Source organism: Nelumbo lutea, chromosome 5 (genome assembly GCF_056320005.1).
Source record: "Nelumbo lutea isolate HS-2025 chromosome 5, American lotus-T2T, whole genome shotgun sequence".
Classification (NCBI taxonomy): Eukaryota; Viridiplantae; Streptophyta; class Magnoliopsida; order Proteales; family Nelumbonaceae; genus Nelumbo; species Nelumbo lutea.
The window spans coordinates 51,602,141-51,626,282 of record NC_142688.1 but is presented as its reverse complement, the minus strand read 5'-3'; the positions used below and the strand labels follow the sequence as shown (position 1 = coordinate 51,626,282).

At 31.8% G+C, this 24,142-nt stretch overlaps 1 protein-coding gene across 1 annotated transcript in view; it reads right to left on the bottom strand.

Annotated features, from left to right (window-relative positions):
* The window catches only part of LOC148852376 (protein ROOT HAIR DEFECTIVE 3 homolog 1-like), a 91,116-nt gene that overhangs the window by 46,633 nt on the left and 20,341 nt on the right, over positions 1 to 24,142 (bottom strand). The window contains exons 4-14 of the mRNA XM_088945786.1: positions 19,215 to 19,281; positions 19,019 to 19,121; positions 3,032 to 3,102; positions 2,860 to 2,923; positions 2,672 to 2,743; positions 2,543 to 2,590; positions 814 to 876; positions 643 to 699; positions 334 to 489; positions 176 to 241; positions 1 to 92 (exon numbers count right to left, since the gene is read on the bottom strand). Coding sequence (XP_088801912.1) covers positions 1 to 92; positions 176 to 241; positions 334 to 489; positions 643 to 699; positions 814 to 876; positions 2,543 to 2,590; positions 2,672 to 2,743; positions 2,860 to 2,923; positions 3,032 to 3,102; positions 19,019 to 19,121; positions 19,215 to 19,281 — 859 coding nt within the window. The remainder of the gene's footprint in view (positions 93 to 175; positions 242 to 333; positions 490 to 642; positions 700 to 813; positions 877 to 2,542; positions 2,591 to 2,671; positions 2,744 to 2,859; positions 2,924 to 3,031; positions 3,103 to 19,018; positions 19,122 to 19,214; positions 19,282 to 24,142) is intronic.

Sequence of the window (24,142 nt, the reverse complement as noted above, 5' to 3'; positions counted from 1 at the left end):
TGCGATAGGCATCTATTAAGGATTGTAATGAGCTTCTCCCGGAACAAGCTTGGATCTAGACTTTTTATATTCTTATGCAATTGAACCCAATCCTACAATAATTTCAAGAATATTAATTGGCATGCTATGTTGTAAAACAAAAACAAGGTTTTAAATAATGAACATGCATATATACCTGATTCTTTAAAGACTCAAACTTTCCATTTACAATCTGTTCACAACGTAAAGTGCCAACCATAATCTACAATTAAAAGAACAAATAATATAAATGTTAAAGCACAATCTACATCTCTTATTGACTAGTTCCACTAGAACATTATGCACCAATATCACCTTGTGTGCAGGAATGTCAAGCTCCTTGTTCTCCTTAATAGTATTCCACATTTGCTTCACACTTATTGAAAACGTAGCAGCATCAATCCAGTGTTGATACCGATAATGGCCATCAAAAGATATAGATTGGAGGATTTTATTCTTTAAACTAGAAACCTTCAATATTGCCAATGGATGGAACGTTAATGGAATGCGTGTAACCAAAGTCTATCTCCAAGGGGTTACATACGAATAAATTATAGTTTCTTTTGAGCAGGGAGAAAAATCCCATTCCTACTTGTAACTTTTCTAATGCAATATCTAATATACCTCATTTTTAAATTCCTGTTCTTCACGTTCATAACTAGATAGGGCATCAACTTCAACCTACTCCCATAAAAAAAAATATAAAGTTTCATATTAAAACCCATAAGCATATCTCTATGTAGTGAATAAGAAAGACCAACTATATATAAATTGAGTAAGTTTGAGATATCGTACATTAAAATATTTATTCAATGGTATTCCTTCAAGGGATCTTGGTTTTTGTGTAGAATCCCAAATCTACAAACAAAGTAATTATGTAATTAATCAATGTAATAATTGTTAGAAAATATCATGTTAGAAAATCAATGTAATAATAGTCTTATCTTGACAATTTATGAGATTGACCTATAGATTTTATATTGCGTAAAAGACTTAAACTTCCCTTGATCTTTCACCTAAATAATAAAAGCTTCCATGTCTTTTCAAAAATAGAGTTAGGCCTCCCCTTTTGGGCAATTCATGAGACAAAGACCTCCCCTACTCTAGCTATCTATTTACATGTGACCTTATGTTTCAGTAAATTTTTTAGAAATCCAATTTTCCCTTTTTTCATGTGAGATCATGTAGTGTAATATAATTTTTTTTCTTTTTGCACGAAAATTCAACCAAATTTGATTTACTAGTGCAGGAAAGAGAAGTGAATATTGAGAAATTTCTGGTTATAACCTAGGAATGATTTCAGAATGTCAATTCTGGTTAAAGTCACAGGTTTTAGATAAAGTACATGTATCCTGCTTTAGCAATGGTAAAGTAGAAAGGCAAGAAGGAAAATGAAGGAACCAAGTCCTTGGTCAATCAAGTTCCATGTTCAACAGTGATAATAGAGACCAAGGGAGAGAGGGAAAGAGAGAAATAAGAGAAAGAGATAAAAAGGATCAAAGGAAGATGGAGAACAAAAAGAAAAGGGGGGGGGGGATTGGTTCATTGAACTTTGTTCAAAATAGAGGAGTTGCAAAAAGTTTAAATCTTAAACAACTTTCTATGTTAATTAGAGTAAGAAAATAATTTATCAAGGGAATTTTTCTTTTTGACATTTCCAATTTTCTTTTTTCTTCAAAACCAATGTAAACACTTCTTTCATTGTAACGGGCTTTTATTGGATTGTCTTCTCTATGTATCTCCATTTCTTTGTTTTCCTGGTGTATGTTTGTTTTCATATTTCTCCAGATAATGAAATCATGGATAGGCATCCGTAGTAGGGAAAAAGGAAAGGATCATAATAAATCATGGAAATTTGATAATGAAGCAAGTTAAGGACATTACAAATCTTGCCTGCAACTAAAAGAGCTGAGACAAATAATGTAGGCATGGATTTCACCATAACCACTGTAGTTTGATTTGCAGGCAAATATACACATTTTTTTATTCTCAAGTTTAATTGATTTCTCTTTCTAGCAACATAAATTGTGCGTTAATAGCATTTAGGAGATGCTACATCATTTGGTTACAAGGAAAATTAAGACAAATCCCCACCATGATTTTTGGTAAGACAAATTTGTTTTGAAAATTTGAAGAATCAGAAATGGCAAAAAAGACTTGAATAGTTCAGTTAGATATAACTCTAATAGAGGAGATATAAAGGGAGGTTTAACTCTTTTACCCTTTTATATTTAGAGGTTTAGTTTGTCCCTCTTACCACTTTTTTCATCTAAAAAGCCCCAGTGGCTATTAGATTGGAACTTGGAAAAGGAAAGAAGATAAGTACCAGACAATTGTCCATTTATAGAAAACAAAATTTCCATATCAAAGGGAACACATTAACAAATTAAACTTTAAACAATATGTTAAAACTTGGATTAGCTAGAGTAAATTGTATTGATAAAACATATTTACAGAAATGCCAAAGACAATGGGTGGCAGGTCTCACTCACAATAAATACTAATAAATACAAATAGAAACTACCTCTTTCACATGATCGTTCACTTGTTCTTTTAGTATATCCAGTGGTGTCTGTGAAAAAAAAATAAAAAAGGGTTAGATATCCATGACTATTTGAATCTCAAAGAAAATATTAGGAATTGTAGAACATACCTTGGTCTTATCACGCAAAATAAAAAATATAGTTTTTTTATGTATGTCTCTACTAAACAACTGCATCATGACCTATTTCCATACACCATCATAAAGAATATAAAAATTCAATATCAAAATATTTAAAGTAGTCACTTGGACAACGGGATTATATAGAGACCAAAGAAAAAGAAAAGTAAAAAGAAAACCTGGAATACAATTGTTAGAAGATGCGTATTTGCACCATGTATACGCCCAATATCATGACACCACCTAAAATATAATGACATGATTTTAGTATCATTGGAAATTTTACAAAATCACTTGTTTTATCAACAAGATAGTTATAGATGATTCGTCAATTCTAAACAAATAACTTACATGTTAACGATCATGACATCTGAAATTGCAAGAGCGAAAAGGGCAGTCTGCTTCTCAAATGCAGTATCACTCTATAATAATAAGATTGTTTAAATATCATGAACAATAATGATGAGAAACCTTATCTTCTAATTAATCTTTCAAGACTACTTTTGTTTTCATTTATACATAGTGTACAATATAAGGTATAGATATGTATAGTAGACAGATAGCATAAGATATAGATAATTGTTTGTAAAGATTTGGAACAAATAACAACATATAGACCATATAGGAGTGTTACATGTGCATGGTTTGTCTTGATTTTACTAAGTCATTAAAGTTATTTTTAGATGCCCCCTTAAGCTGAGCTATTTTGACAAGACATGAAACTTGTCACTATTGGCATGTTAAAGGCATGGCCTAAGAACAAAATTTTGAGTACAATAAAACAATATTATATCTAAAGTATTGAATAAAACTTAGGTGCAAAATTCAAATACTAGATCTTAATGTCTATGAAAAGGCATCATAGGAATTTAACATATCCATTAATAATATTTTAGAATAAACAAATACAAGAGATGAATGTTGAAAAGATTATGGCTTATATGGGCCTTTATAGAGTTCTAAACAACTTAGCCAAAGAAGAGACAACACACATTTCCTTCTTAGATACCTTTGTTCTTAGACTCTTTTTTTCTCTCCTCTCTTTGCTTTTCTTTTTTGTTTCTTCTAAGGCCTTGTTTGCTTTTCGGTAAATTACTTACCCAAGTAAATGCAGTTACTTAGGTAAGTTTTTCCTAGGAAATACTTACCCGGGTAAGTGCATTTACACATATTCTTTTATTTCTCATGTAAATAAGGCATTTTTGTCCCACTCAAGTGTTGGCCACCTAGGAGATGGGTATCACTTACCCAGGTAAGTGGTACCCAAGAAAATAAACTTTCCTTGGTCCCCACATAAATTTAAAAAAAGAACATGAGATTCTTGGTTAAGGGGAACCAAAATCCCATTAACCAACTCCCCCCCCCCCCCCCTCAAAATCAAAAAAAAAAAAAAGAATGCCCCCTAAATATTTCTATAATTTAACGCTATAAACCATTACCATTTCAGATGGCATAATTCTTGGCTTTAGAAGCCACATTTTAGTTTCCAAAACTCATATTTAAAAAAAAAAAAAAAATTGAATCAATGCAACTTTTCATATTTCATCAGCTACCCAATAATTTAAAAAAAAAAATTGAACTTGAACTTCAATTATACCCCTGTAATTATGTATCAATTGTAGAATCAACAATTATACCCTTGTACTTAGGACTCCATATCTCCTACCCACAAGAATCCTACCCGTGTCTTCCCACATGACACTACAGCTATACATTGGGGAAGATGTTCCTAATGTACAACTATAGTGTCATGTGGGTAAAGGTGGGTAGGATTCTTGTGGATAGGAGAGATCTGAATTTTGTACTTATACCCCTATAGTTATGAATGTTATGCTTTTTGTTTGGGTATGGAAACTTTGGATTGGGGCAACATTGAAGGTTGAAATTAATGATTGGGGCATTTTTTTTATGGATGTTTTAAAGCAAGATTAAAGGCATTTTGGGGGCTTCTCTCTAATGTGGATTGATCCACACCACACCTTGTGGCAGGGACCAATGGGGAAGATGTTCCTAATGTACAACTATAGTGTCATGTGGGTAAAGGTGGGTAGGATTCTTGTGGATAGGAGAGATCTGAATTTTGTACTTATACCCCTATAGTTATGAATGTTATGCTTTTTGTTTGGGTATGGAAACTTTGGATTGGGGCAACATTGAAGGTTGAAATTAATGATTGGGGCATTTTTTTTATGGATGTTTTAAAGCAAGATTAAAGGCATTTTGGGGGCTTCTCTCTAATGTGGATTGATCCACACCACACCTTGTGGCAGGGACCAACCCACACTAAATCACAATCCACAATTGTTTTGAACTATTGATAGATTGTGTGAATCAAACCAGTCCACACCCATGGTAGTATTCTATAGGTTTGGTGTGGATGCACTTTTTGATTTCATGTATCTCATATACATTTTATGGGAGGTCTATACAGTCGATCATAAATGTCTAACTTCTGCATTTTATATGGTAAATAAATTTAAAAAAAGATGTCAATATGTAGACAACAATTGCATTTTTTAAATAGAAAAAAAAATATTATTTTTAAATATTTAAAAATAAGAAATTAGTATTTTAAATATTATTTTATTCTAAAAATAATAAAAAGTATTATTTAAATAATATAAAAGAGTTGAGAAGGAAAACTATTAGACTTGTGTTAGAAATAACATTAAAAGTAATTATTTTATAGGTAACATATTATAAAATTTAAATTATTAAAAGATTAAATAAAATGAGAGTAATTGGAACATAGGTGCATTACACTGAAACATAGGTGCATTACACTGAAACCTTCCCCACAAACTTTCCACACCATAGTGTGGACCATCTATGAGAAAATATTATGGACAATAAATTCGGGTGTAACCTGTCCCTGTCCATGCTATCCACACATGATAGAGCACCATATCTTATTGTGGACAAGACCAAAATGGTCCCATCCATGATATTTACACACTACTGAACATCACCTTGGATGACCTTTGGCCTCACCTTAACCCCAGGTCATTTATGAAATTTAATCATTGCATTACCAAGGATGGGGTGGCTTTGGAAATCATTCTCTTTTTAACCTCAATTGCTTTGGATCGGTGATCAATTTCTGTTGTTATGGGAGACTTTTTCACTCTAACATTTTTTGTTGGAGCCTTGGAGACTTTTTTTACTTCAGTTGTGTTTGGTTGCTGTGCAAATTCATTTGCACTGATGCAAAACTATGATAGTTCAAATGACTTGGCTACAAGTTTTGATTTACTTTTGTCTCAAGTTTTACCTTATTACTTTATTTTGTTGCATTAAAAATGAAGTAAAATAAGATCTAAAGCAGAATAAAGTAAAACCAAAAACAAAATTAAACCAAAATTTACATTTTTTTCATTTGCACTCCTATACCTTTGTACTAGGGCAAATAAAATTGCCACTATAGGAAAATGTGGCTATAGCTACAGTAAAAAAAACCATACCTAAAACATAGGATATAACTACGGACAATTTAATGTCCATGGCAAAAAGTTGAGCTTTAGCTACGGACAATGTCTGTGGTTAAAAGTTACTTTGTTCGTGGTTAAAAGATATTTATAGCCACAGTTATAATGAATCCGTGGTTATAAGTTACAAAAGCAGAAGTTGAGCTTTAGCTATGGACAATTTGTCCATGGATAAAGGTATTCTCTCCACAGCTAAAAGATATTTATAGCCATAGTTATAATGTATCCGTGGTTATAAGTTACAAAAAGCAGAAGTTGAGTTTTAGCTACGGACAATTCGTCCATGGTTAAAAGTTGATTTTTAGCTACTGACAATGTCTGTGGTTAAAAGTTATTCAGTCCGTAGCTAAAAGATATTTATAACCACGGTTATAATGTATCCGTGGTTAGAAGTTACAAAATCAGAAACTGAGCTTTAGCTACGAACAATTTGGGTGTGGTTAAAAGTTATTCTGTTCGTGGCTAAATAGCTATTTATCACTATAGCCACGGATAACTAAAATTCCATGGCTATAATTACGAAGTTAATAATCTTTAGCTACAACCATTTTATTCCTAGCTCATAAATAATAATAGTATAATATTCATTTAAAATATTTATTATATATTCATTACTTTTATAGTAATTTAATAATTAAGAACTTATTGAAGTAAATGAATATAATTAATAATTAACAAATTATTAGCTCATTGCTATTGCATAACAACAATAATTAATGATTTCTATTTAATAATAATTAAACTAGAAAATAAATTCTTAATAATTTCATAAGTGCATTAATAAAAAGAATAATTTCTAAAATAGAAATAAATAAGTATTAATTATTATTTGATTAATTAAAGCTGATCATCAAAAATTAATTTAATTATTTAAGTAAATTAATAACTAATAGAAAATAATAAACTAAAAATGAAAACCACTAATAGTAAATTAATTAATTACATATGAATGAAAATAATATTGACAATTAAACTAAATTATTTAAAATCATAAATAATTTATTAATAAAGTAATAGTTATACAATATAGATAAATAATTATTATTTATTATTTTATTAATTAAATAGTAACTAATTTATTTAATAAATTATTTCAACCACTTTACCAATTTGTTTGGCTTAAAGTGTAATTTTTAACTTTTTTTTATTTGTGTAGCACTAACAAATGTTTAGAAAGTTGGACGAGACTGGCTAGTTAGATTATTGTTAAACCATGATCCAACCCTTAATTAATTTGACCATACACCTAGCCCTATTTACTCAAAAAAAAAGCCAAAACCATACCAAACTAGTCTAACCCAAGAACTAATGAATTGGTCTTGGGTAACTTTTTTCCTACTTGTGTTTTAAAGTAATGAATGCACCTTACCCTGCCATTTTTTCCATAAAACAATGATGATCATTTTAACGAGTTGGGAAATATAGCAAAAAAAACTGTGGTTATAGGTTAGTACATTTAGCTACGGTTTTGTAGCAAACCGTAGCTATAAATAGAAATTATAGTTATGGTTTTATAAAAGTTCGTGGTTATAGATTTGGATGTATAACTATGGACAATTTAAAAACTGTAGCTATATGTATCTTTTAGCTAAGGTTCAGCCCATGGCTAAAGGTTCAAATGGTTTGCATTCACCCTTTAGCTACAGACATATACCAAAACTATAAATGGGTTATAACCACGGATTAGTCGAACCATAGCTATAGGCTATAGCCACGCAAACATAGGCTATGGTTTTCTATCCATAACTAAACCTAACTATAGGTCAATAGCTACATTTTTTTTTTACCTTTAGCCATGGTTTTGTCCGTAGCTAAAGGTCATATTTCTTGTAGTGCGCACTGCAATGAAACACAACATTCAGGTTCAGTTTGAAAGGAGTACAAATACAAATATGTAGAGCACAAAACTTTGTATTTTATATAAAAATTTCTGTATGTATTTGTGCTGTACATATTTGTATCTATATTCCTTTCAAACTAAGCCTCAGTCTTTGACGTTGTGTGAAGAGGCCAAAGGATTCATGAGTTTTCTCTCCCGGTGCTCAATGGGGTATTCTGAGAATCTTTGAATGGAAATTGTCTTGTTAGGCTTTAAAAGAAAAGATGCTCACCATCAAGAATGGACTGTACAAGTTAACCTTTTGCCCAATATTTCCATTTTCAAATTACCAATATGATTTTCAAGCTGAGTTTCGTACTTTGATGAGTAATATTAGTAATCATCAAAATTTATGTCTTCAATACGAATGTCAAATTGATCCTTGATATTCTTACTCTATTTCCATTGCCAAATTTAAATTTTTTATTTTGGATAGACACTTCTACAATACCACATTGACCCACTTTTTGGTAGGGTTTTCATAAGTTGGGTTGGGTCGGTTTGAGTCGTTTTCTTCAACCAGCCCGACCTAGTCAGTTTATTTATTAATTAAATTAAAACCAACTAACCCTAAATCAAAACCGACCCAAACATGAAAGGTCAGTTTGGGTTGGTTTACCGGTTTAGTCAGTTTTTATATATATATTTTAAACTAGAATATTTATTTCTAAATATCTATTTATATTTAACTTTATTTCTTTTTAGTTTTTATGCAAAATCAAAGTATATATTAAAATCGATTAGTTTTTTATGCAAAACTTATATTTTTGTCAATATATATTTAAATTTATACAAAACTTAATTAAATATTGTACCATTGTAGTATATTTGTATTGGTTTTACGTTTTTAGTTTTTAACATAAATAACCAATTTTTTTTCAAAGTTCAAACAAAACACAAATAAAATAATTCAACATTTAACATATAGGGTAGGGACTAATTAATAATTACTTAAATATATACAGTAATTAATAATTACCGAAACCGAAACGAGTTGTCGGTTTATTTTTTATAAAAACTGAAACCGACTTATGGTTTTTAAAAACCGACCAACTCAGACTGAATCGGGCTGATTTGATCGGTTTGACATTTAATGTGAATACCCCTACTTTTTGGTTGGTTAGCATATGGAAATCTCATTTGAAATATTGCCCCCAAAGCAAATTACACCCAATTTGGGTTGTTTGAATAAACCATTTGTCGGAAAAGCCTTTTCAACGCAGCAAAGCCTTTCTCGAAATGGCAAACACAAAAGAGGAGATCCATGCTTTGCCAATCCATGCTTTGTCAATCCAAACTGAAGAAGGTTTATTGGTTATAGGAAGTAGGAATCCCAGCGTAAATACGCCAAACCACTCAAAAGCTACGGCAATGAAGGTCATAAGGCTTCCATTCCAATGTTTGGTTGGTCGAAGCTTTCAAGAAGATTGCAAATAGTTGTCTCCTGTCGGGGCTCTGTTGAAGACTTAACACTTTGGAAATTAGAGTGGTGTCTCTTAGATTTGTGGGGGTTTAAGTCTAAAGGTATTTGTGGATTATTCGAGGTGATTATTGACAATACCACATAAAACGTTTGGCTTCTCTTGTTGCTAGGGCTGTCAATCTTGAGCCCAAACCATTTGACCCATTCTATTGGGGGATCAATATGGGTTGAGCAACCTATTAGGATCAGTGAAAAAGGGTTAGGGTGGGTTGGGTCGAGGTACCCATTAAGGTCAGGATGGATTGGGTCGAGCGGGTCAAGGGTTGGGTTGACCATTTCTCCAAGTCTCACAATAATAATGTGTTTAAGGAGACACAAACTTGAGTCCACCTACTTAATTAAAATTCTCCTTCCATTTCAAGTCACCAAGCCAAATGCAATTTTATGATTAAAGTGACATACAAATGATTTTATAAGATTTTGTGTTCACATGCAATTTAAACAAAAGACATTTATATTTAACAATTCTAACTAAAAATTAAAAAATAGTAATAATAATAATATTTTATAAATTAATAGAATAAATAATCTATCAAATCTACATTTATATATAAAGATGATTTTTAATATCAAAAGTAGTTATACAAATTGAATATTAATAATAGAATAAATATTTTAATAATTAAAATTTATATAACCGCACTTGATATAAATCTTAAAATTTGTATATATTTTGTAAATTATTAACTAATATTTTAATTTACATTAATAAGTAATAACAAAATATTTATTATTTACAAAATATAAAAATATTATAAACAAAAGTATTGAAGAATATATTATTAAATTGAATCTATCAAATGCTCTAATCTACATTTATTTCAAAAAATGATTTTTAATTCATAAAATTTATAGAAATAAAAATATTAGTAATGGAATAATTGTTTTAGTAATTAAAAACTTTGAATTTGTATATGATATGTATTGTAGAAATTTTACCAAATTTGATACACTCCAAGTTAAGATTATATTTTTATAATTTTTAATTCAGATTTTAATATGAGTTGATATTTTTTTAATTTTCAAAAATTAAAATAGTAAAATAAAATGATAATGAATATAATAATTAAAATATAATAAGTGCATATATTTAGTGTTGCAGACTCTTGATTGATCCATTATAAATAAAATTATATGTTAGCTACACATCCTAGTATACTAATTGTAATATATTTTTTTATATATCATTAAAATTTATATTTTTTATGTATTAATTTATATACGATTTTGTGATGATTTTGATCATAAACTTAGTTCTATTAACATATTTATAAAATTTGTATTTATTTCCCTAGTATATTCATATGCTTCCATATTTTTTTATCGGCATCTATGCATTTCCAAATTGTATCCATATCTGTGTTATCTAATATAATACACAATTCTCAATACTGATACTTTAACCATTGGCATAAGTAATTCAAAAGTCTCTATTCAGGTCAAAGGTTTCTAAGTAAAGGATGAGCCCTCCTCCTACCATTTTTTCCATGTTTTTATGGTGTGTTTTCATGCATTTTCTATTTTTTTTTGGTTTTTTTGCATTTCTCTGATTTTTTTCCATAAAAGTTACACATTCTTTTGCATTTCTGCAATAGTTTGCTATTTTATGAATTTTTATACTTTTTGGTTTTTCTGCATTTTTTGCAAATTTCTAGTATTTTTTTGCATTTTCCAAAGTTCTCTGGTATTTTTTGGCATGTTGTTTTTTGCAATTTTTGATATTTTATGTTATACTTTGTAGGTTTTTAGTATTTTTATGAAACTATATTGTATTTGCTGCATTATTTTTTTAATTTTTTGGTATTTTTCTACATTTTTTGCAATTGTTTGGTATTTTTTGTATTTTTTGTAATCTGTATTTTCTACAAATCTCTAGTATTCTTCTGCATTTCTATAATTTTTTGGTATTTCTCTACATAATTTATGCATTATTCTGGTGTTTTCATTCATTTCCAGTATTTCCTACATTTTTTTTCAATTCTTCTATAGAAACTATTCACTTTTTGCACTTTCTGCAATTTTTGGTATTTTCCGCATTATTTTGCAATTTTCAATTGTTTTTCTATATTTGTCTGAATTTCCTACAATTTTTCTACAAATTTCTAAATTTTTCTAGTGGTTTCATACATTTCTGCAAATTTCTAGTATTTTCTAAAAAGTTATGCAATTTCTGTTTTTTTTTTTATATTTTTTGCAAATTTTCTGGTATTTTTTCTAAATTTTCTGCAATATTTCTGACGTTTTTGCATTTTCAACATTTTTCTAGTAATTTTTGCAAAATTTTTGCAAAATTTTTGCATTTTCTATGAAGTTTTTAGTATTATTCTACATAACTTTTGTATTTTTGGGTCTATAGGTTGACTCGACCCGTTTTTTCCACATGGTAGACTTGGTAGAGATTACTTTTTAAAAAATGTTACTTTTGAGCAAACAGGTTGGCCGACTCATTTTTGTCATGTGGTGGCCTTGAGAGATGATTCTCTCAAAAATGTTATTTTTGGGTATACTAGTCAGCGTAACCCGTTTATAGCATGTGGTAGACTCAAGAGAGTTTTTTCTCTCAAAAGTTGTTTTTTTGGGTGTACAGGTTGACCTGACCTATTTCTATATTTATAGGTGGGTTAGTATGGGTGAGGGTGGGTGGGTCAATATGGGTAGGTCAAGTGGATCAATATGGGTGGGTTAAGGTGGGTTATGACCCTTTAAGAAGAATTGATGATGGATCATGATGTGTTGGTGGGTCAGTTGGTATTCAACTCTTACCCAACCCACTCATTTGCCACCCCCACTTGTCTTAGAAAGCTCAATTGTTAATGGAGGCACTGAAGGTAGAGAAGAGAATGACATGGCACTTGATGAGACACATGGAGAATTGGAGAACGATTTAGAGTTAATTTTGAAATGTTGGGTTTATGGGGTTTCATCAAGGTTATCTTTCGAAAATCTTATAAATGTAAATTTTTTTATGTATTGTAATCTTAGCCATTGGAGATAACTAAGATCCAAGGACCGGTATCTATTAGGTTTTCCTTTCTATTATCTTTTGTCTTTTGAGGAAAAGAGAGAGAAAAAGAGAAAACAAGAGGGAAAAAGGACATGAACATGAAAGTAAGAAGGGTGGTGGAAGGAGAGCTATTATAACTCTATAAAAAGCTTCTATAGTGGATTTCTTGTTCTTGAACATCCGTGGACATAGGCCATAGTGCTGAATCACGTAAACCTGGTGTGCTCTCTCCATCTCTCTTCCATTTTTCTTTATAAGTTCTACATGTCAGTTTTCTGCTCTTGTGTGTTTGTTATGTTTAAATACACTGTTCCATTAGCATAATTTTAAACATTTAGATCTAGTATCAGAGTTATTGGTTTCCTTTATTGCTATGGAATGTCTTGGTGTATGTATTATTGAATCATGAAGGGGAGTTGGCAGCTCTATTAATTTGTGAGTTATGCAATTAGTGGTTTTGGGTTCATTGTTAAGAAGGTGGAGTAGTTTTCTGCAGGTTTCAAGCACTTCTAGTAACTCTAAACCCATAAAGTTTACATCGCAGATGTTACGATATTCTTTTAACACTCCAAGTGTTTGTTAAATTCCTGGGTTGTTTTAAAAGGATGTGTTTGGGGCTGTTTTACTAAATCTGAGCATACATATTGAGAGAACACACCGTGAGCTCAAAGGGAAGCTCTTCTACTATTTGATATCAAGTAGAAAGATTTGATGGAAAGGAAAATTTCATCTTGTGGCAAATAATATAGGAGGATTTTCTTGTAGGACATGATATTTTAGTAGCTTTGGATGTAAAAGAGAATAAGCTAGAAGACTTGACAAATGCAACCTAGAAAATAATTGACAGGAAAGCAGTTGGAACAATTCAAAACTATTTGACAGATGAAGTTATCTATCATGTATTGGGCTTGAAGACAGCAACAGAAATTTGAAAGAAGCTGGAATCCTTATACATGTCGAAGTCAATGACAAATGTACTATTTTTACAAAAACAATTTTATGGACTCCGCATGGAGGAGTGAGCAAATGTTGTAGTAGAACAAGATGGAGAAGTACTTGTGGTTTTTGATAAGGAAAGGGAGTTTGTAGAAACTTTGTTACTTAGCTTTGTATGCTCCCATCAGATGTGTCCACATAAGGACTAATTTAACAACTATGAACCACGTGTTGGTGGTGTTGTTCTCATGGGAAATTATGCAACTTGCAAAACTATGGAGACTAGTACCATTAAAATACAAATGTTTGATTGATGTGTAACAACAGTTAGTGGTGTTAAACATGTCCCGACTTTGAAGAAAAATCTTATCTCCTTAGGTACACTTGAAGCAAATGGTTGTTTATTTATAGGGATAGATGGTGCTCTTAAAGTTAAGAGAGGATCCATGACTATAATGAAAGGAAGAAGAGAAGGCAATCTCTATAATCTAGAAGGGAATATAATGACAGGTGGAGCTACAATTACTACTCTGGTTTATGCAGATATAGATGATACAGATTTGTGGCACATGAGACTAGGCCATATGAGTGAGAAGGGCTTGCTAGAACTCCGCAAGATGAAGGTACTAAGTGGAGTAAAGACTTGTAAATTAAAATTCTATAAGTATTGTGTGCATGGAAAGCAATATAGAGTGCTTTTCAAGATAAAACAACATACATCCAAAGAAGTCTTGGAGTATGTTCACTCTAATGTGTGGGGTCCAGCCCTGTCCAATCTAAGGGTGGAGTTCATTATTTTGTAACTTTCATTGATGATTACTCCAGGAAGGTTTGTGTGTATTTCTTGAAGCACAAATTAGAGGTATTTGCTAAATTTAAAGAATGGAAGGCTGAAGTGGAATTACAAATAGGAAAAAAGGTAAAATGCTTAAGGACTGATAATGGGATGGAATACAAGGAATGGGAGTCCCTAAAATTCTGCAAAAGCCATGGAATCAGAAGGCATTTTTCAACTCCAAAAGCACCCCAACAAAATGGAGTGGCAGAGAGAATGAATAGTGTATGAGATTGCATGTTAGATTACCTAAAGCATTTTGAATAGAAGCCCATAAATACAGTCTACTATTTAGTGTATAAATCACCAAATTCAGCAATTGGATGCAAAATTTCTTAAGAGCTTTAGATTGGAAAAACAGTTGACTATAGCATGTTGAGAGTTTTTGGATGTCCTGCATATGTTCATGTACACGAAGGGGAAAGATCCATGTTGGAAGATAAATCTAAACATTGTATCATCATTGGGTATGAGAAGGGAATTAAGGGGTACAAGTTATGGGATCCAATGGTACAACGTGTCATATATAGTAGAGATGTGGTTTTTGATGAATGGTCCATGGTGAAAAAATTCAGCAAGGAAGATGAAAATCTAGTTGTAGAATAGGTACATAAGCCTACATCTAATGATGTTTCCTCTAATGATGAGAGCAATAGTTTACCACATTCATCATTAGAGGGATCATTTGGCCTAGAAGAAAGTCAAGATAAGCAAGTGGAGCAAGAAAAGGCTGACTACCAATTAGTTAGGGATAAATAAAGAAGGTCTATCAAACAACCTATGAGATAAAGATTTGAAGACATGGTGGCATTTGCTCTCATATGTGGTGATGGTGACCCTTATGATTATAAGGATGCACTCAACCAAGATGATAGAGATAAGTGGCTAAGTGCAATGCAAGAAGAAATGGAGTCGCTTAATAGAAATCATACTTGGGACTTGGATAACCACCTAAAAATATAAAGGTGATAGGTTGCAAGTGGGTATTCCACAAGGAAGGAACAACTAATAATGAAGAAGTGAAGTACAAAGGTAGATTATTAGCAAATGGATACAGTCAGAAGGAGGGTGTGGATTATAATGAGATTTTCTCTCCAGTAGTGAAATACTTATTTATTCGCACTGTGTTTATCCATGGTAGCTAAACTTGACTTAGAGCCTGAACAACTTGATGCTAAAACAACCTTCCTTCATGGTGAGTTGGAGGAAGACATCTATATAGAGCAACTAGAAGGCTTTAAATTGCTTGGAAAAGGAGGGTCTAGTGTGCAAAATAAAAAGATCACTTTATGGTTTAAAGCAATCACCTAGGTAGTGGTTTAAGTAGTTTGATGCTTGTATGATTAATTCAGGTTACAAATGAAGTTCTTATGCTTGTTGTGTTTACTACAAAATTCTAAAATATGGTTCACCTATTATTCTGTTGTTATATGTTAATGATATGATTGTAGCTGGTAAAAGTGTGGAGAATGTCTTGGAATTGAAGACCAAGCTTGATGCTAAATTTGATATGAAGGATCTTGGAAGGGCCAAGAAGATTCTTGGGATGGAAATTATTAGAAATAGGAACATAGGCAAGTTATGGGTTTCTGAAAGGAAGTATATCCTAAAGATCTTGGAAAGGCTTAGTATGTCAATTGCTAAACGAGTTTAGGCACCACTTGCACAACATTTCAAGTTGTCAACAGAATTGTCACTAAGAACTGATGAAGATAAAGAGTATATGTCATGCATACCATATAGTAGTATGGTTGGGGGCCTTATGTATGCAATGGTATGCACTAGGCTTAATATTGCTCAATAGTTAGTGTTATGAGTAGGTAAGTAGGTATATGGAGAATCTAGGGAAACAACACTGGCATGTAGTAAAATGGATATTTTGATATCTAAGAGGTACTACTAATGTGGGTCTATTGCTTGACAAAAGGTCTTATAGAAATCATTTGGTTGGCTTTGTTGATGCTGATTATGCTGGAGACTTAGATAGCCATCATTCAATGGTTGGATATATATTTCTTCTAATGGGAGGTCCCATTAGTTGGAAGGTAATGTTATATCCTATTGTTGCCTTGTCCACCGCTGAGGCTGAGTATATGGCAGTAGTTGAGGGTGCTAAAGAGACTATTTGGTTAATAGGTTTTGCTAATAAATTAGATTTGCAACAAGACAAATCAACTTTGTTATGTGATAGTCAAAACGCAATTCACCTAGCAAGTGCACAATGAAAGACAAAGCACATAGATATGAAACTTCATTGGATTCGAGAGATAGTTTCAAATGACAAAGTACACTTGGATAAGGTGATAACACATGAAGATATAGATGAAATTCTTACCAAGCCTATCACTACAAACAAGTTTAGGAGTTGGGCTGTTTTTCTCAGATATGAGATAAGAGGAGATGCTCCAATGGAGCAAGAGTGGCACCTCATGGATTTTGAGGTGTGAGTTCACTGGTGATCTATGAATGCATAAGTAGATTACTTGACATGAAGGACTCTTTACTTTACTTCAATTACAAGCCAAAGTGGAGAGTGTTGGGTTTATAGAGTTTCATCAAGGGTATTTTTGGAAGATCTTATAAATGTAAGTTGTGTTATGTCTTGTAATCTCAGCCATTGGAAATAACTAAGATCCAAGGGTGGTATCTATTAGGTTTTCCTTTCTGTTGTCTTTTCTCTTTTGAGAAAAAGAGAGAGAAAAAGAGAAGACAAGAGGGAAAAAAGACATGAATGTGAAAGCAAGAAAGGCCTAAGGAGAGTTATTATAATTCTATTAGAAGCTTTTATAGTGGATTTCTTATTCTTAAACATCTGTGGACATAGGCCATAATGCTGAACCACATAAACCTGGTCTCTCCATTTCTCTTCCATTTTTCTTTATGAGTTCTGCATTTGTTATGCTTGAATACACTGTTCCATTAGCATAGTTTTAAAAATTTAGACAAATGGTCAAAGGAAACTCAACTGTTTCCTCTTTCAAAAGTAGGGAACAGGCTTCTAAACAAGCTAAACAATTTGAGCCATTCAAATTTGATCAAAGGACCCCAATTAAATTCTTTGCTGAAGTGGTAGCAGGTCAAGGAAACGTGTCCCTCAAGCCATTTGAAAAGGCAGTACTATGGTAAGGGGTAGACTGCCACCCAATAGGTCATGTGACTCTTTCAGTGATCGGGTAAAGGTTGGTCATTGTTTGTTAGGAGATGGGAAATGTGGTCTATCATTGTCCAACCGCCGGAAGGAGTATAAATTCAAATATGTAGAATGTAAAATCTTACATTTTGTATTATTTTGTATGTTTTTGTATTGTATACATTTGTATTTGCACTCTTTCTAAATTGAGCCTAAGAACTAGATTTAGGCTCGAAAAAGGAACTCCCACCATTTTCATAGTATTGCTGCTAATCTTATGTGGAAGCCTGTTTCAAGTGACAATTCTATCATCCCAAACAAACCAAACCCTAATTTTTCCAGGGAAGTATATGATGATTCAGATGCAGACAGTGATTGGGAAGATCTACGCCAAGAATAAGACAATGACGAGTATGTACCTCCAAGTATTAGCAGTATCAATTCTTCTAAGGCTTACAAAGTCTTGGAAGAAGAAGAATTGGGTATAGAACTCCAATTTGATGATTCATCTAACCAATTTCCTTTGGAATTGAAAGGGATAGGCTGGAAATGGCCATTCCTATCCTTAAGGAAAGCCCAGTTGGGATTAATACAAAAATTAATTCAAATCCAATGCAAAAACAAATTCAGGGTGTCCGTAGTTGGAACTTGGGATTCGACAGTGACCGAAGCACAAAAGCACAAGAGGAACAACTATTGGATGCATTCTGGGTATTTTTGATTAAGGAAAATTACTTAAAAGGAAGCACTGCTTGCATCAAACTGGACTAAATTCCTTATCCCCTTCCACATCATTAATAACTTTTTCAACTTCATTCGTCTTCCTCCTTCTCTTACCCCCTTCTCCTTTCATATCGTAAGTTTAGGTTCTGGCTCCTCAGCATTATTTACCTTCAGCCTCATTTTCACTATGTTTCTTTCCCCCCATTTCCTTTATTAATAGTAGAAACAAAAGAGAGAGGAAGAAGGATAGATAACAGAAGACATAAATAGGAAGTATTTATAGAGAGGACTTTCCTTTACCTACATGTACTAGTGAGATTTCTTTTTTCCTTCCCTTAAGAACTTCTCTTTTCTTCTCACTTTATCACATTAAGGAAAGTATTGTAACATATCATAATATGTACTTATTTTAAAATGATATATATTTTAGTGACCGGAAAAGAGTATAGTAAGGTTGCAATCCTCATGGACATAAACAGTCATTTTACAAAAAATTATTAATAGAAAGAAAAATTATAATGAATTAATGCATAAAATCATTTTTATTTAATCATAGTTGTTAACTAAATAAAAAAAATCTGTATTAAATTTTAGTTGTTGCTTAGTTTGGAAGAGTGCAAATATAAATATATAGAATACAAATGCAAGGTTTTCCACTGAACATAATTGTATTTGCACTCTTCCCAAATTGAGCCTAAAAGAAATTCTATGATAATTAAAAATAAAATGATATAACAGACCTTAGGTAAGGTAGAAAAGTGAAAGATAATTTACTAACAAGAAAAAGTATTTGAGTTTCAAATGAATAGGTTCACAAAAGGGGATGGATATGTCAATGTGTAATTTAAAAGTTAAGGGAGAACCTCTCCTCTTTCTCTTCCATCATTGCCCTCCAAGTCCGCAACAAGCGCATAAGGTTCAGTATTTGTACATTTTGCCAACCAAATGCCTTTAGTAGTTTGAGACCTAAAAAATAGATGTAAATTTTATTTAAATAACATTCATTTTTATGCTGAAAGTTTATTCGAGTTGAAAATAAAATACAATATAAGATCTCACCTTCCCTTTTCAGCCCTCATTTCTTTAAAACTGGTCCCAAATAAGTGGTTCAAAAGTGTGCTCTTACCTAAACAAAATCATGGTTTGAAAAAAAAACTTAAAAATCATGCATTTTAGAAAAAGGAATATGTATGAATATTCATAAAGCAAGCTATTGACACAGAGAGGTAATAATTTATAATAGCCTGTACCATAGTAGCATAGAAACATGTTTTTGGCTTAGGTGCCAGTTCAATTCATCGTAAGCCCTTTATGCCTCTAACATAGTTTAAATTAAGAATCTTACTAATTTTCTTTTCTTTTTTTTTATCAGCAAGGAAAATTAACTTTATTAATAATTAGAGAGAAATCAAAAAACAGGATTACAATATATTACAAGATATCAATCAAGGCCACAAAAAAAGACTACAATAATGGCCAAAACAATTGCTGCCTATTGACCACCCTGCTTGGCTTAATGTGTCAGCCATCTCATTTGCAGACATTCTAATCCAAGAAAAAGTAGCATTGGGTTCCCTACTAAAAGTTAATTTTAGATATCTCCAAAAATCCTATTTTAATTAAAACTCTTATACTAAACCCATTGCTTTGTTAAAAGAATCCCTGCATTGCTTTGTTAAAAGAGTTCTCTATGGTCATGAAAACTAAAATTATGATATTATTAGGTCTAAATTAAAGCATCGGAACGTACTCATTTCTCAGTTGCCAAGTCACTCCTTTTTTCAGCCATCCCACTACAATTTTCAAATCACCTTCAATGATCGACTTATTGATTCCTATTTCCTTGGCTTTTTCCATCCCACCTAGAGCTGCTAGAAATTCTGCTCTGGTTGAACCACCCTGCTTAATTGGACCAAGGAACAAAACACAAATAGTCGCATCCTTGTCTCTAAGTATTCCTCCAATTCCTGAGGGACCCACGTTACCCATTCCATTAAGATTAAAAAAAACACAAAACAGAGAATAATGGGTGAAAAAATGGTGTTGCAGCCGCTAACTTTAGTGAGATACCCAGGTGGCCTCCATGAATGGAAAAGTAACCTCTTTACACTGCAACCAGTGAGACATAGAACCCCAAAGTAGTATTGGAGATAAGCGTAATCGATCCAGATCTAATCTGGATTCTGAGATAGATAAGGATATGACTAGATCAGAATAAACATGATCCCTTCTGTAATCTATCTAATCTTCCGTTGATATTTGTTGCTATCTTGTATGTTTCCATATGTAATCTAAACTCTCTAATAGAGTCTATAAATATCATTAACTTCAATGATCAAATACACACTGAAGTCAATTCCCCTCGTACCAGTAGTTCTCTCTATTTTTCTCAAGTATTTTCTTAGTTCAAACTGGTAGCCACTTCACTTGTCATGGACATTCCAAGCTTGGTTGGTTAAACGGTGGATTTGGCGATGCAGACACAATAATAGGATAGAAAATTAAGAAGAATAAGGAGGAGGAGGAGGAGGAGGAGGAGGGAGAGAATGAGAGACGAGTTGAAGCTCGTAGGTGGTGATGAAGATGGGTAGTGAGGTGAGACATAGAAGACCAGAGGAGGAAGAGGAGGAGGAGAAGAAGATGAAAAAGAGGAGAGAGAGAAAGAGAACAGTGGCGATGCGGTGGCCTCGTGGTGGTGGGTGGTAGATGCGATCTAGTGGCAATGGTGATGGGGCTTTCAAGTTTTTGAATGATAGGAAAAGAAGAAAAAGTGAAAAACAAGGGATTTTTAGAGGCTTTTTCATACTTTTGGATTTTTTTTTTTTATTTATTTGAACGAAACAAAGGGGTATTTGTCAATTCATTGAGCAATGTAAACTTTTTGTCCTTTTATGGTTTGGTGCAATCATGGTGACCATTGATCGATTAAGATTTTCGGATGTGAAGCAACTATTTGTTATTGTGAAGTGAGTGCAACTTGGGTATCTACCAAAAACAAGGAGAGGAAAAAAGAAAAAAAAAAAAGAATGCAACTTGGGTAGGTTGGGTTTGGTTGAGGGTCAACTCAGGACCAACCTTATTTCTCAAATCTTGGGCTAGGCCTAGCGAAACCAGAGGTTAAGCCCAAGTTTACCAACCCAAGTTCAACCCAATTCATCTCGGACTGGGTTCAAGCAAGTTGGTTGGATTTAAAAGACTTTCTGAATATAATTCTTCTTTTACTAATTTTTGTAGCCCCAATTTCTGGATAGAATAGAATGAAAATACGCACATATGTCATTAATAAGTGTATAGATAAATAATTTATACATGTATACATGTAGATATATAAGTAAAAAATAATAAAATAAAATGCATAACATGTATGTATATGTATATTTTTGTGCATTGTTGTGAGTTTCTCTTTCTTTTGATTGTATAAAATCTTCCTTCTAGTAATATACATAAATATATATGTTATACATACACATACATAAATATGTATGTGTTTTAGAGTGTATGTGATAGTATATATATGTAATATACATAAATATATATGTTATACACATACATAATGCGAGTCCCAACCCACTGTCTAAATTAGCTTTGAAACCTCAACTAAAGCAAAAATTGAGTTTAAATTAGGCCTAAATTCTATAGGATAGGCTCAACCTAAAGCATAAAATCTCAAGCTCAACCTGTACAAAAAAAAAAACTATGTTGGGCTTCCTCCAATAACACTCGGAATGACATCCAAGTCTCAAGGAAATTGAATCTTGGGCTAATCAGATGTGGAGACGAGCTATAGGCTCGAAGTCGATTCAAAGGGCACAACGTGGGTTTAGAAAGATGCTCTCCAAATTTTAACAGATTGCTATGGGTTACAGGTAGTGGGTCAGATTTGTCGAAGTTCTAGCACCATATTGTGCTGGATGCCCTTGAAGGGCATAGGGAACACTCTTGGAACTCGGTTTACCATGTTTTCACCGCCATAGCTCTCATTCTTTTTATTCTTATTATAGGTAAAAATGAGAGAGAATGAATAAGATGTAAGTATTTGGATACAAAATTGTAGCCATGGCACAAAAATTGAGGCAGCTTAGAGCATGAAAAATATTGGTGCCATCTCATTCTTCCTTCGACTCCTATGTGAGATGCTGTCACTCACTCCCTTACCCCCCCCCCAACTCATTCTTCCTTCGACTCCTATATGAGATGTCGCCCATCTCCTAACGGAAGTTTCTCCATTCCCTATTAGCTCTTATTGACATCTTATAACAAGATCTCTATCTCTGGGCTATTCATACATATTAGGTTTGTTATTAGGAAGGGGGTTTGGAGGAAGTTGTTTCAATGATTGGTTCAGTTCAGTTGCAAATTGTTTTGCCATCAAATCGATCTGGCCAAATCCGCAGTTTGTCACTCAAAACCGATTGGCCATTAGTAAAAACCCACCAACTCGGGTTGTATCGATTTGGGTCTATTTTCGGTTTAGTTTATTTGTTCAAAAGAATTAAACTTAAAAATTAACTTCAAATTTCATAAATTACAATGATATTATTAAAAAATAAATTACAAAAATTAAATCTATGCTATAAAATATTTTAGACTAAGAAATATGGAAACTACTTTCCTGTATTAAAAAATTAAATTTAAAATATAAAATATTAATATCTATATATATTAAACCAAAGTCGATCTAAAATACTAGAAAACCAACCAACTCGGGTTGAGTTTGATCGGATTGTTTGTTAAAAGTTAAAATATAAAACAAAGCCCATGCATCGCACGTGTCCCATCACCATGCCTCTCCTTGCTCCATTATCCCCACCCTGCATTCTACTTTCTCTCCTCTCCCCTTCCCACCACTCCCATTAAGCTATATCACCCAATTACCTAAAAATATTCATATAATCTCTCTCTTAAGGTATCTCATTTAAACCAATAGGAAAGTATGATGTTGTCCCACTCCCTAATCAATTCCTAAAATCCATCCCCCCAATCTATATCCACTCTCCTTTATTTAAAATATTCATATTAATTAATAAATAGTTAAGAATGGTTGATATTTAATCCCATCCATAATCAATGAGTATTAAATAGTGTTATTACCAAAAGTTAATAAATACGGTTAGTAAATTACCAAAAATTAATAAATATTGTTATTAATTAACTCATTAACAACATTTGTAAAAATTGAAAACTCTTTAACTAATTCCTATAAAATTGAGAATTATATTTAACAATTATCAGAATTTATAAAATTTTAGTTATTGTTATTATTATAATTAATAACCAAATACAAATGGTGGAACAAAATATTATAATGTTAGAAAATAAAATTATTAATTAATTTATATTGAAAAATATAAGAATAATTAGTGCAATTTTGTTAGTAACTACCAAATAAAAATATTTATTTAATAACAATTTAAAAAAGTTTTTAATAAATCCCCATAGTTACACAAATGTAATAATTTTTTCAAAAATTTACATAAAACTACATTTTCATAAAATAACATTTTTGAAATCAAAAGATATAAAGTATTTGAAAGTTTCTTTAAAATGCATTAAATAATTATTGAAAATTATTAGAATATTTTGGAAATTTCAGAAAAAAATTTTACATTTGATAGATATTGGAAATCCAATGAAAAATTATGTAATTTTCATTGCAAATTGTTGAAAATTATTAAAGATAAAAGACTATGGGAAATGCAAAACTATAATTTGAAAAAGTAATTACACAAATGATTAAGTTGGAAAAAGGAAATTATTGGATAGTTTATATTAGAAATTATAAGATAAATTAGTATAATTGTGTAAGTAAACCATTTGAAAAGAAAATAAATTATTTAATAAAAATTTGAATAAATTTTCAAAATTACACAAGTACAATAAATTTTCCAAAATTTTCATAAAATTACAGTTTTGAATATTAAAGACAATTTTGTGTACTTTTAGAAATCTACCATGTGGTTGATACTCAATATATCATTTTGATCATT